Source organism: Rhinolophus sinicus, chromosome 2 (assembly GCF_057876585.1).
Source record: "Rhinolophus sinicus isolate RSI-liver-muscle chromosome 2, RSI-T2T, whole genome shotgun sequence".
NCBI lineage: Eukaryota > Metazoa > Chordata > Mammalia > Chiroptera > Rhinolophidae > Rhinolophus > Rhinolophus sinicus.
Window position 1 is genome coordinate 99,977,433 of NC_142502.1, and position 12,838 is coordinate 99,990,270.

General features: G+C 42.2%; 1 protein-coding gene across 1 annotated transcript in view; it reads right to left on the reverse strand.

Moving 5' to 3' along the window:
* Positions 1 to 12,838, reverse strand: part of DNAH8 (dynein axonemal heavy chain 8) — a 369,939-nt gene that overhangs the window by 354,194 nt on the left and 2,907 nt on the right. Inside the window, exons 2-3 of the mRNA XM_088795770.1 lie at positions 4,910 to 5,430; positions 4,669 to 4,803 (exon numbers count right to left, since the gene is read on the reverse strand). Coding sequence (XP_088651896.1) covers positions 4,669 to 4,803; positions 4,910 to 5,386 — 612 coding nt within the window. The 5' untranslated portion in view covers positions 5,387 to 5,430. The remainder of the gene's footprint in view (positions 1 to 4,668; positions 4,804 to 4,909; positions 5,431 to 12,838) is intronic.

Consider the following 12,838-nt stretch of genomic DNA (forward strand, 5'->3'; position numbering starts at 1 on the left):
TTTCTACTCTTCCATCTCACATAAACTTGACTCTCCTATACAATTATTTCAGGTTGTCACCAGAAAGCTACAAAAGCTGTCAGTACAGCTATTCTTGCCCAGTTCCGTAAATACTTTCTTGCTGTGTCTGATATTTATGATGCATCGGCTTTGAAAGCATCCAAACACTCAAAATTAGAGCAGGAGACTGTGATCAAAAGACATTGCAATATCAAATGCAATGAATTCCCATTTTTTTGACACACTGTACTCCTGAGGTCAGCAGAGGGAATGTCATGGGCCAAAATCCTGACTGTGGATTAAAAATTCACTTATAATATGTAAGGTTTTACAAATAGTTCTTCTGAGCATCACCACACCTTGCACCAGGTAAGGAGGCATTATGCCCCTCTTGCCAAAGAGAAAACCAAAGCTAAAAAGAAGTTGAATGAAGGACTAAGAACACAAAACCACAGTGCAGAGCTCAGAACTGGACACCAGCCCGGGGCCTCCAGGTCTGTGCTCTTTCCACAGAACCTACTTGTGGGGACAGAGCCCCAGAGAGTAGTTTACAGGCTCTCGGCCTCACGTGGAAGGGTGCTGGCTCAGGTGGTGGATGGCCGTCTGCTGTGGATGATTGGCCGTCGGCTGTGGCCGGTTAGCCAATTGGCCGCTGGTATAACTGCTGCGGCCACGAAGGATTGCCGAGCAGAGCCGAGCAGAGCCGAAGAGAGTGGAAGAGGAGAGCCGAGGATAGCGGAAGAGGAGCGCCGAGAGAGGAACAGAGTCGAGAGAGTGGAGGAGAGTCGTCGGTCGGTTGGTTGGCGGAAAGGCGGACGGCAGGTCGCACGTCCGGTGAACCCAGCCTCCAGTGAGACCATAGTGGTATGACTCCCCTACCTATGGCTCCGTGGGTGTTCCTTTTCGGCCTCACCATATCCTGCGTTCTTGTGTGGGGAGCGGGAGCAGAGACCCCACAGGCCACCCCGCCTGAGAGATGGCGCGGCGAGAAGGCCTCCGTGCACGACAAATGGCGCAGCGAGCAGGGTCTCCCGCACGACACTACTGTTGCTACCTTGACTTTGGAAAACACTGTCACGTAAGTCAGGAAAGCAACATCTGTGACTCTCTTGAGGAGTGCTGAATGAAAGGAACAGCCAAACTGGAAGCGGCAGAAGCATGCAAGCTAATGTGGTAGTAACCTGTTATAGTCAAGGTCCTGTGAAGAAAAGGAGTCCCAACAAAAGGGTTTTCGAAGAAATTTTGTAACAAAGAGGCTACTTCTAGACGCCACAGCAGGGTCAAGCAAAGTTGTGGCACTAGCAACAACAACAGGACTAGGAAGAGGAAAGCAGTACCACCCCAAAGCCTGAAACAGTGGGGGAGGGGGAGAGTGGTGGCACTGGAAGCAGGCTGAGAACTGGAGCTGTGGCAGAGGGACTGCCCGGGGGGAGCTGTAGTTACAGGAGGACGCGACCGACTGTGGCCAGAAACAAGGCCAAGTGGAGAGGGGTCGGACTTCTCTCCCCTTCCACCTTCCAGTCTCCTGCTGGTGCCTCCCAGTGGCTGAGTCACTTGGAAGCCAGAGAGCAAGGGAGCACAGGAGAGGGATTCTAGAGAGGACAGCCTTCCAGGGCACAGAGAAGGGTGGGGCAGAATGGAGAATGGATCTGAAGGCAAACAAAATAACCATCATACCCTCTGCTGACTACTGCTTTGCGGTGCCTTCAGTAAACTGTTTTTGCTTTGGATTGTACACCAGGCTTCACACAAATGGAAAACTTTATCATATACCCAGTTTCCTAAACCACCACAACAAACCATGCCACCCCGTGTTCCTTATTGCACCTGTCCACAAATCCGGATGCCAATTACTCTATGTCCTTGCCATTTCTCTTCAATCAAATAAGCACTGTAATCTCTCCCAAATTTTGACATTGGTTTCCCTCCTGGCTCTACTATTTTCCCTCCACTGTGGCTTTGCAATTCACAAACAACTCTTAAGGAAACACCTTTCCTCGCTTGATTCTTCCCTCAAGATCTAGATGTCCCATCCCTTACATCCTAAGCAGTGTGTGGCCTTAATGGAAGAAGCTAACCACATAGATCCAAAGCCTGAGACATAACCCAGGAATGACAAATGGATTTGCAGGCAAATGGCACTGTCACTTCCTGGCCAGCATGCTAGCCAGTGAGAAAAACTTCCTCCAAGCACAGACCGCCAGTCCAGAAAACCAGGTGGCAAATATTTAAGGATGAGCCAGCTCTCAGGCACCCATCTCCCTGACTTAGTCCTGGCAGCTGTCCTCCTCTGGAGGCACTAGCCAGGCCCAACGTCCATGCCTAAACCCTTTGCAGAGATGCTGGGATTCCAACTGTGGGGTCAGTCAAATTTATGGCCTAGCCATTTTTAGGTGAAACAGGGTTGATCACCTAACTAGTTTTCTCCCTTACCAAGTGCAGGAATGGTCCTTGGGACAGGCCAGAAGCCTGGGCCTACTGAGAAACACGTTTTTAGAAATTGGCCTTTCCTTTATCTCATAGTCATCTGCTCAGGGATGTGTACAGGGTTGTTTTGTACCACTTTCTTCTACTAGGAGAATAGGTAAACACATAACCAGAGTTGCCAGAGGAGCCCAAATAGTGCAGGAATGCCAGGAGAGTAAAAAAAAAAAAAAGACCTTGAGAACAACAAAGAATCCTCTTGCTGAATGGATGGTTATCATCCACAGTCCAAACAGGCTAGAGAATTTGTGGGGTCCAGTGCAAAATGAAAATGCAAGAGTGGCTGTTAAAAAATCATTAAGAATTAAGATGACAACAGGAGATCACTAAACCAAGAGCAGGGCCCTTCAACACAGATGCCTATATAACTACCCAGCATGCACGCCCATGAAGCCTGTACATTCCCTGTACATTCCCACAGGGAACTGTGGTGATCCAGGAAATCATACCCTCCTCCCAGTAGTTTGTGTGGCACCTCATTTTATGTACACATCTCCATGCATTTTTCTATCCTTTGCCATTAAAATAGCTCAAAGGTATTGATTTCTGCATCGATCACATTACCATCTCATGTAACATACTAAGGGAGCGGGAAAATGAGTAATCCCATTCATATTGTTAGGGAATTTCCAGTTATAGTTTTATAAAGGTCCTGGAAAAAATAAAGGGCAGACAACTCTCCAGAATTTGGCAGCACAAGCAAGGGAGAGGCTCTTTTAGGAACCATTCCATAGAATCGTGGCTCCTAGTACAAGCTTATGAGTTTTACCCAAGTTTACTGGTCCCTGTAAAAGCAAGGGTATGGACCCTAATGATGACAACTTCAACCCAATGTCACCCACCACCCAACTCTCTCACCAGTGCATTCAGTGAGACAATCGGCTCACCACCAGCATACATCTTGCTGGGGGTCTAGCCAGTCCAGTCTGATAGTCGATAAAAAGTTCAAGCAGCTTTTTATTAGTAGCAGTTAATTTAATTATTAGTAGTAATTCTATTGAAAATCAATTTAGAACCAGAGCTACCAGGAAGGAAGCTATGATGCTGCTTCTGAGAGCTGCTAGGAAAGTCACAGCTTATACATTACTATCATTGAGGTGGCCATATAAATTTATCATCCCTAACGGGGACCCTTTTAGCAGTGAAAAGAGGGACTGTTAATAATTAGGCCAGGAAAGTAGGCATAATCTAGAACTGTCATGCTGAAATATATGGTAATCACCTCGTTGTTTTCTACTATACTCATGCGCTAGTCACTGTTCCCCAGCTCATATTTATGCCGTTTGTTTCTCTAGCGAAATGATCTGCATATGCAGTGCATACACCCTGTTCTTTTAAAATATGACTCTACGTGTGCATGACTCTCCCTCTAAGTTCTAAAGCCATTTTGAGTTAGAATTTTAGTCAAATTCTAGTTTCTGACTCCTCTCTTTCCTTCCTCCTCAACAGTAGACCTAATGAGAAATATCATTCAACTGGCAATAATATCAATATATAAAATAAAGTTTCTCTAGTCAGTAAAATTCCAGCCTTCTCTAAATGTTTTGTTCATGACAATGAACCCAGTTTCTTAAATCAATCACTTCTCGAAGATCAATTTAAAAATAATAACATTTCTCATGAAGATGGCGCTGAAAGCAAAGAAGGAAGCCCCTGCCCCTCCCAAAGCCGAAGCCAAAGCAAAGGCTTTGAAAACAAAGAAAGCAGTGCTGAAAGGTGTCCAAAGCCAACAAAAAAAAAAAAGATCAGCCTGTCACCCACCTTCCGAAGGCCCAAGACACTGCGGCTCTGAAGGCAGCCCCAATACCCTCAGAGGAGCGCCCCCAGGAGAAACCAGCTTGACCACTATGCCATCATTAAGTTCCGCTAACTACCAAGTCAGCCATGAAGAAAAGGACAACACACGTGTGTTCATTGTGGATGTCAAGGCCACCAAGCACCAGATCAAACAGGCTGTGAAGACGCTCCATGACACTGACGTGGCCAAGGTCAGCGCCCTGATCAGGCCTGATGGAGAGAAGAGGGCATATGTTTGACTGGCATATGTTGACATTGACTGGCATATGTTTGATGCTTTGGAAGTTGCCAACAAAATTGGAATTATCTAAATTGAGTCCATCTAGGAAATTCTAAGTATAAAAATGTTTCACCATAAGAAAAATAATAATGATAAGACAAACTTACAGATGGGCAATCCAAAATTAATTCTTCAATAGCTACTAAGTCCAGGCCAAGGATTTCTGATAGAATTTCAAATATATATTTGTATGAAGGTTCAATTTTCAGTTTCCGGCCTTCCCTTGCTTCTCTAAATCTTGCCTAAAGAATAAAAATCAGTGTAAAAATTTAACCATGAAGAACACTACCAAAATATTTCATTTGACATAAAAGTAACATATATGAAAAATCTTATTAGAAGCAAAACCTGTTTCTCTTTTATTGTTTCCTGTAGATTTGGAATGACGCTCATACTTCGGCGAAATTTGGACGACCTAGTGGAAGGCTGAGAAAACATTTCAGAAATCACTGACTGACCCAGTCGGGGCATAGGCCTTGGGCGAACTCTATACGCCTCCAGCTCATCATTGCCTGGAAGAATCATACTTTCATCAGACGGAATGAGATTCAGAATATCACCTGCGGAAGGAGCAGGACCTTTTTCAGAAACAGGGAACCCATGTTCTCCAGAGACTGCCTCTCTTGCGGCGTCTTCCGGCGGTGCCTCTTCAGTCCGCGGCTCTTCCGGTGGCGGAGCCTCTTCTTCCGGTGGCAGAGCCTCTTCTTCCGGAGGCGGGTAAGCCTGCTCTCTCGGATCAGTATCTTCTGAGCCCGGAGGGGCTGCCTCTCCTGGAGAGGGAGGAACTTCTTCTGGAGGGGGTAGGTCACCTTCTTCTGTGCTCATGTTAACTGTTCTTTCCTCCTGCAGGGCACCTTAAGTTTCAAAACCTAGAATCATAAGATTTTCTTTTAAAAAACTGTACAGTAACGTTTTCATTAAACGTTTTCATTTATTCCTCCCCTTGAAGCTAAACAGGTAGCGTAATCATCTATTTCTCCCTTACTATGTTATCTAAAGAAGCTAAGTTTACAGGACTAGAGAGATGGTTTTTTTAAGGGGGACACGGACGGACACACGGACACACACACACACACACACACACACACACACACACACACCTGGGGGCTTTGTCAAACTATAAGAGCTCCTCCTGATTATGATATGACACTAGGCGACTTTTGCTCCACATTCATCCCTGTCATAGTAACCACTGCAACTGATGAGAGGGCACGTGTCCTCAGGTTTGTAAGGACTGGAAAAGATTGAGAGCCACTGTATTAGAGGACAGACTGGTGACCACCACGTATTTCTTGGATACTGACTCATTCAAGAAACCAAGCAAAGAACTACATAGACTGAAATGTTCCTTGTTTGGAAGAATGCTGTGATACAATACAATTCACCAATCAGACACTCAACTATCTAGCCATCTCATTTTTATGAGCATAACCAAGAACCTAGCAAAAGCATAATATGTCCTCTTAGCAACCAAAATAAATATCCCAAGTCTAAACATAAAATTCATGCTAAAAGGTGATTGAGACTATATATTGAAACAATGGTATCATATAAAGTGTAAATCCAACCCACCCAATCAGAAAAACTCTAATTATAAAGGAGTTTGAAAGTTATCATGAGCACATAACCAGGAAAATTAGGGGGCACCTGTGGAACGGGAGAAAATGTGAGTTACAGAAAAAAAACACATTGTAGGACAATAATGAAGCCTCCATCAAAATAAACAAGTTTTCAGGATATGGCTAAGATCCAGAAACCAGAATAACTTGAAGAACGAAACAATAAATTTCAAAGCAGATAGTACAAAAGAAGTAAAGAGGCTTTCTAGTGAGAAATTCTGAGAACACTGATGCAGACTTAGCCTAAGTAAAATGGTACTTCTTAGGGGGGACACCAGCAGCCCTCCATGAGACACGGAGCACGCATGTAACCTGCACCTTGCAGCTGCCCTCTCCAGGTTTTCCAAAGAACCCATACACAGCTCAATTGTTTTCTCTGATATCCCAAATTGGCCTACTCAAGAACAGAAATACCCAATGTGACTTATCTTTTAGCTGCCCACTAACCAAGATGTGCAAACAGGAATCATTGTTCCCAAACTGCAGGCATTTTTTTCTCATCCCTCTCTCCTCTCTCTTTTTCTTTCTTTCTTTTTTTTTTTTTTTAATTGGGGAAGGGGAACAGGACTTTATTGGGGAACAGTGTGTACTTCCAGGCCTTTTTTCCAAGTCAAGTTGTTGTCCTTTCAATCTTAGTTGTGGAGGGTGCCATTCAGCTTCAGGTTGTTGTCCTTTCAGTCTTAGTTGTGGAGGGCACAGCTCAGCTCCAGGTCCAGTTGCTGTTGCCAGTTGCAGGGGGCACGGCCCACCATCCCTTGCGGAAGTCGAACCAACAACCTAGTGGTTGAGAGGAGGCACTCCAACCAACTAACTGAGCCATCCGGGAGTTCAGCCGCAGCTCAGCTCAAGGTGCCGTGTTCAATTTGAGTTGCAGGGGGCACTGCCCACCATCCCTTGCGGTACTCGAGGAATTGAACTGGCAACCTTGTGGTTGAGAGCCCATGCTCCAACCAACTGAGCCATCCGGGGGCAGCTCAGCTCAAGGTGCCGTGTTCAATATTAGTTGCAGGGAGCGGAGCCCACCATCCCTTGCGGGACTCGAGGAGTTGAACCGGCAACCTTGTGGTTGAGAGCCCACTGGCCCATGGGAATCAAACCGGCAGCCTTCGGAGTTAGGAGCATGGAGCTCTAACTGCCTGAGCCACCGGGCCGGCCATCGCCTCTCTCTTTTATAAGTGTTGGTGTTTGTCTTTGTTCCTTGGCCACAATCTAAAGTCTGTCCTCTTCACATGTGAGTGAATTTGCTTAGAAAAGAACTAATTAAATGTCTCTAAATTATTATTGGACACAACAATCTGCAATACCCAAGAGTTGTGTGTGCCTTACATTCTTACACTTGAAATTGGCCTAGAGTTGGTCATGCTATCTATTATGATAACTCATGAAAAAGGATAATGATACAACTTAGTGAAGTTATATCAACTGTCTGTCACTCTGCCCAAATTCATGCTTTTGAATTCTGCAAAACAATTAACTTTATTCAGGAAGAAAATTGTGACTTCTCTCAGAGGATATCAGTAGCCATGGTTGTCTGGTTTCTGAAACCAAAGTAAAATTTAATTTCTATATGAGTATAATGGTAAAACACATGTACTGATTGAGCTCAAGAGAACTGGAGAGCTTTTCTGCAGGCAACCAGTGCTCTTTCTTGAGCCACACAGTTACTTAAGCCACTACAGAGCCACTGTTATTTAAGCCATCAAGCAAAAGTTAAAACGGAATCATGATATTTTGTTTAAGAAATCAGAGAAGTATGCAATAAATCCTAATGAGTATTTCATCTAAAAATTGCTATTTTTTAAGTGTTGGCATATTAAATTTTCAGAAAATATTATTATCCAACACAATTCATTCCTGAAGACTCGAGATAGTTGAGACTCATGGTGCAAAATTTCAGAAGAAAAAACATCTTAGAAATCCTAAGTTCAATTCTCCCTTTTTACTGATAATGAAATTAAGATCCAGAGAAGTTACAGGTCTTACTCAAGTACACAGCCGAGAATGCTCTTTCTCCAGCTCAGATCATACCACATCACTGCCCTATTTAAAGTCCTCCTCTGGGTACCAAATACAAACTCTTGTGTTCTCCAGGGCTTTCCTGACTCAGTTCAAATCACTCCAGTTTCTTTTATTGCCGGTGCACTCTGTGCTGCCTGCAATCACAGCAGCTCGAGTAGTTCCAGAAACAAGCACTGTTTCTCACCTCTAGGCATTGGCAAGGAGGTCCCAGCCTAACACGAAAGGCAAACATACCAACACTTATAGTTATGTCAGAACCAGCCAAACTGTGTACAAGAATCTGTAGTATCAGAGGAGAAAATGTGGAAGGGAAATCTCTACCGAGGAGCTGTCACTTAAGTCTTGATAGGATATATACGAGTTCCATGAAAGAGATTCGGAAAGTAATATTAATTGCCAACAATTATATGCCAGGTTCTGTGCTTAGTGAGATATATAACTGTGCTTGATAAATAAAAACACACACACACACATTTCGTAGGTCGGACAATTAAGTTCGTGAATTTGTTGCACCGATGTTACTAACCTTTTTTTTTTATTTCAGAGGGATTATTCATTATGAATTTGTACCAACTGGACAAGCAGTTACCCAAGTTTACTATTTGGGAGTGCTGAAAAGGCTGCATGAAAAAGTTAGATGACCTGAACTTTTCACCAACAATTCATGGCTCTTGCATCACAATGCACCAGCTCATACAGCACAGTCTGTGAGCGAGTTTTTAGCCAGTAAAAAAATAACTGTATTGGAACACCCTCCCTACTCACCTGATCTGGCCCCCAATGACTTCTTTCTTTCCCCAAAGATAAAGGAAATATTGAAAGGAAAACATTTTGATGACATTCAGGACATCAAGTGTAATCCGGCGACAGCTCTGATGGCCATTCCAGAAAAAGAGTTCCAAAATGCTTTGAAGGGTGGACTAGGTGCTGGCATCAGTGCATAGCTTCCCAAGGGGAGTACTTCGAAGGTGACGGTAGTGATATTCAGCAATGAGGTATGTAGCACTTTGTCTAGGATGAGTTCATGAACTTAATTGACCTGGTATACACATATATACATATATATGAATGTATATGTATATATGCATGTATATGTATATATACAGAGGATACCAAGAAACATATACACATTTTAAGAAAGGAAAAAGCTGTATTAAAATTATAATACTCAATATATACCGATAACAAAAGATGAATACAAGTCATGTGTATACATTTTTTGGCACCCCCAGTATATACATATATATTTAATATTCAACATATATATTCGACAAACTATATATACTTTGAGCATTTTTTCCAACACTAATAAATCTAATTTATTTCCTTCTTTAAACATTTATGTTCTGCTAAGATGATGGGTGTCATACAGGGTGTCATGTGGGGTCTCTGGTCCCACTCCCCACATAAGAACGCAGGACATGGTGAGGCCAAAAAGGAACACCCACGGAGCCATAGGTAGGGGAGCCACACCACTATACTCTCGCTACACTCCGCCACACTCCACGCTTGCTAGCGTAGCCATGGTAGTTACATCAGCGGCTAATGGCTAACCGGCAACAGCCGATGGCCGACTCGTCACAGCTGATGACCATCTATTACCCGAGCCAGCACCTTTCCATGTCAGGCTGAGAGCCTGGAAAATACTCTCTGGGGCTCTGTCCTCACAATGGGTTTCACTTCTTTTAAAAATAAACAACCAGCTAAAGGACTCACCCTTACCAATTTCAAAACTTACTACAGGTTATATCAAGACAATGTGATAATGGCATAAGTATAGACATGTAGAACAATGGAACAGATTTGAGAGGCTAGAAATAAAATCATACATTTATAGTCTATTGATTTTTACAAGGGTGGTAAGACAGATGAATTGGGAAATAATAGTCTTTTCCAACAATTAGTACTGGGACAACTGGAAAAACATATGGATGCTCATTTTAAAAAAATGAATTTGGATCTCTATCTCATATCATATTTTAACTCAAAAATTAACTCAAAATGGATGAAAGATCTAAATATAACAGTGATAACTATAAAGCTTTTAGAAGGAAACATAAGTGAAAATCTCTGTGACCTTGGATTAGGCAGACGTGCCCAAATCTTGGATTAAGGAATGTCTTTTTGTATGACACCAAAAGCCACAAACAATCAGAGAAAAAGTAAGTAAACTTTATCAAAGTTAAAAACTTTTATCAACGACACTATCAAGAAAGTGAAAAGACAACCCACAGAATGGGAGAAAAAAATTGCAAGTTATAGATTTGATAAGGATCTAGTATCCAGAATATATAAAGAACTCTTACAACTCAACAATAAAAAGACAATCCAATTTAAAATGGGCAAAGAATCAAAATATATATTTCCGAAAGAAGACCTAAAAATGGCCATCAAGCACATGTAAATATGTTCAACATCATTAGCCATTGGGAAACGCAAATCAAACCACAATGAGATAGCTTTTAACACCCACTAGGATGACTATATATTTTTAAAAAGACAAAAAAAAAGTGTTGGCAGGATGTAAAGAAATTTAAGTCTTCATACATTGCTGGTGGGAATGTAAAATAGTGCAGCCTCTGGGGAAAACAGTATGGAAATTTCAAAAAGCTTTTTGGCACCCCCAGTATATATGTATATATTACCATATGACTCAGTAATTCCTCTCCTAGCTGGAATTCTACTACCAATTCCACCCAAGAGAATGGATAACATATGTTCACACAAAAATTTGTACACAAATGTTCATAGCAGCATTGTTCTTAATAGCCAAGAAGTGAAAACAACACAAATGTCCAATTAGGTGATGAACGGATAAACAAAATGTGACATATTCATACAATGGAATATTATTCAGTCATCAGAAGGAATGAAGGACTATTACGTGCTACAGTGTGGATGAACCTTGTAAACATCAAAGTGAAAGAAGCCAGATGTAAAAGGCCGCATATTGTATGGGTCTATTTACATAAAATGTCCAGAAAAGGCAAATCCATAGAGACAGGATGTAGATCAGTGGTTGCCAACAGGTTGGGGGAAGGAAGAATTGGGCCTAACTGCTAATATGCATGGGTTTCTTTCTATTTCGGGTGATGGAAATGTTCTGGAATTAGAAAGTGGTTATGGCTGCACAACAGAGGATATAATAAAAACTACTGAAGTGTGTACACTTTAATGTGAATTTTATGTTAGTGAAATGTTTCTCAATTTTAAAATGCTATTTAAGAAAAAGAAAACATGATAAACACTGCAGTAAGGAAATGACCAATTTACTGACAGTCTATCTGGAGGTTTTAGCTGTGAAAACTTCCCCCTCCAACCTACGGTGGAGAGGGCAGATTTCGAAATTAAACAAAAGAAAGGTAAAAGAATCATTTAGGCACTCAGGAACTGTTACCCATCTATAGGCCCCAGTTTCCCCCTTTGCTCAAATAGCTATTTGTAATCTTTTAAAGAAATGGTATTAAAAGCTAAAAATGCTTAAGTTAGTTCTGAATGTAACCAGTTAGGTTAAACAATATCTATGGTTACTAAGGTCAGGCTGAATCCATAGGCTTAGAGAAGGAGAATTGAAAGCAAATTAAAAGGAAAGGGGAACAGAAAAAAAGGAAAGAGAGCTGGGAGGAAGATAAAGAGAGTAGGAAGAGAAGAAAAAAGAAAAGCTTCTCCCTGTGTTTCTGTACCCCAGCCACAGCCACTACTCGAAGTGGCATGAGTAGTTATTACAGGCCCAAGGCTATGATACTCACTTTGGGAGTCAGAAAACAAGATGTGGCTCTTGTCCTCAAGAATTCACAATCTTATTGGGGAGATAAAGTAATATCAATGAATCAATCAATCAAGGGTGTACAAGTGTGGAGTTCTGCTGGAAAAGGAATTTAGAGAAGGGAAAATTAGTGTGAACAAAATAGACAAAGAAGATTTCATGAGAATTTGGACATAAATTGGCCTTGAAGGATAAGTAGGATTCAATAAGAAGGAGGGAAGAAATCTAGAGAGAAAAGTAAAGAGGTAAAGCTATGGAAAGCTATGAAGTCAAACAGGGGTGAATTTAGTGGCGGGGGAAGCTGGGTGGGGGGGCGGTTGGCTCAGTGTTTAGAGCACAGTGATCATAACACCAGGGTCGCCAGTTCAATTCCCACATGGACCAGTGAGAAACAATGGCTTGAGCTTGGAGCTGAGCCACCGGTGGGTGGGCGGTTTGCTCAGTGGTTAGAGCACAGTGCTCATAACACCAAGGTCATCAGTTTGATTCCCACAAGGGCTGCACCCGCCACAACTAGATTGAAAACAACAACTTGACTTGGAGCTGAGCTGCACCTGGAAAAACACACTGTTTCCCCAATATTCCCCAATTTAAAAAATATATATTAGGATTATGCCACATTGTAGTTATTCTTCCAAAAGACCACATATAGCAAGAATTCAGAATCAGTTAAGCTACTTTAAATAATAAATAATAAAACGTGGTTTTTATACAAGCACAGGTTCTTAATGTTAACATGTTAGGCAATAGGCCCAGTTCTACTTAGTGCTTATTTTTCCCAGCACTAGGTAGTTTTTGAAAATCTCCTAAACAAGAATTTGTCAGGTTTATAATAAAATACACTGAAAGAGGTCATTGTGAGTTGCTCTGCTC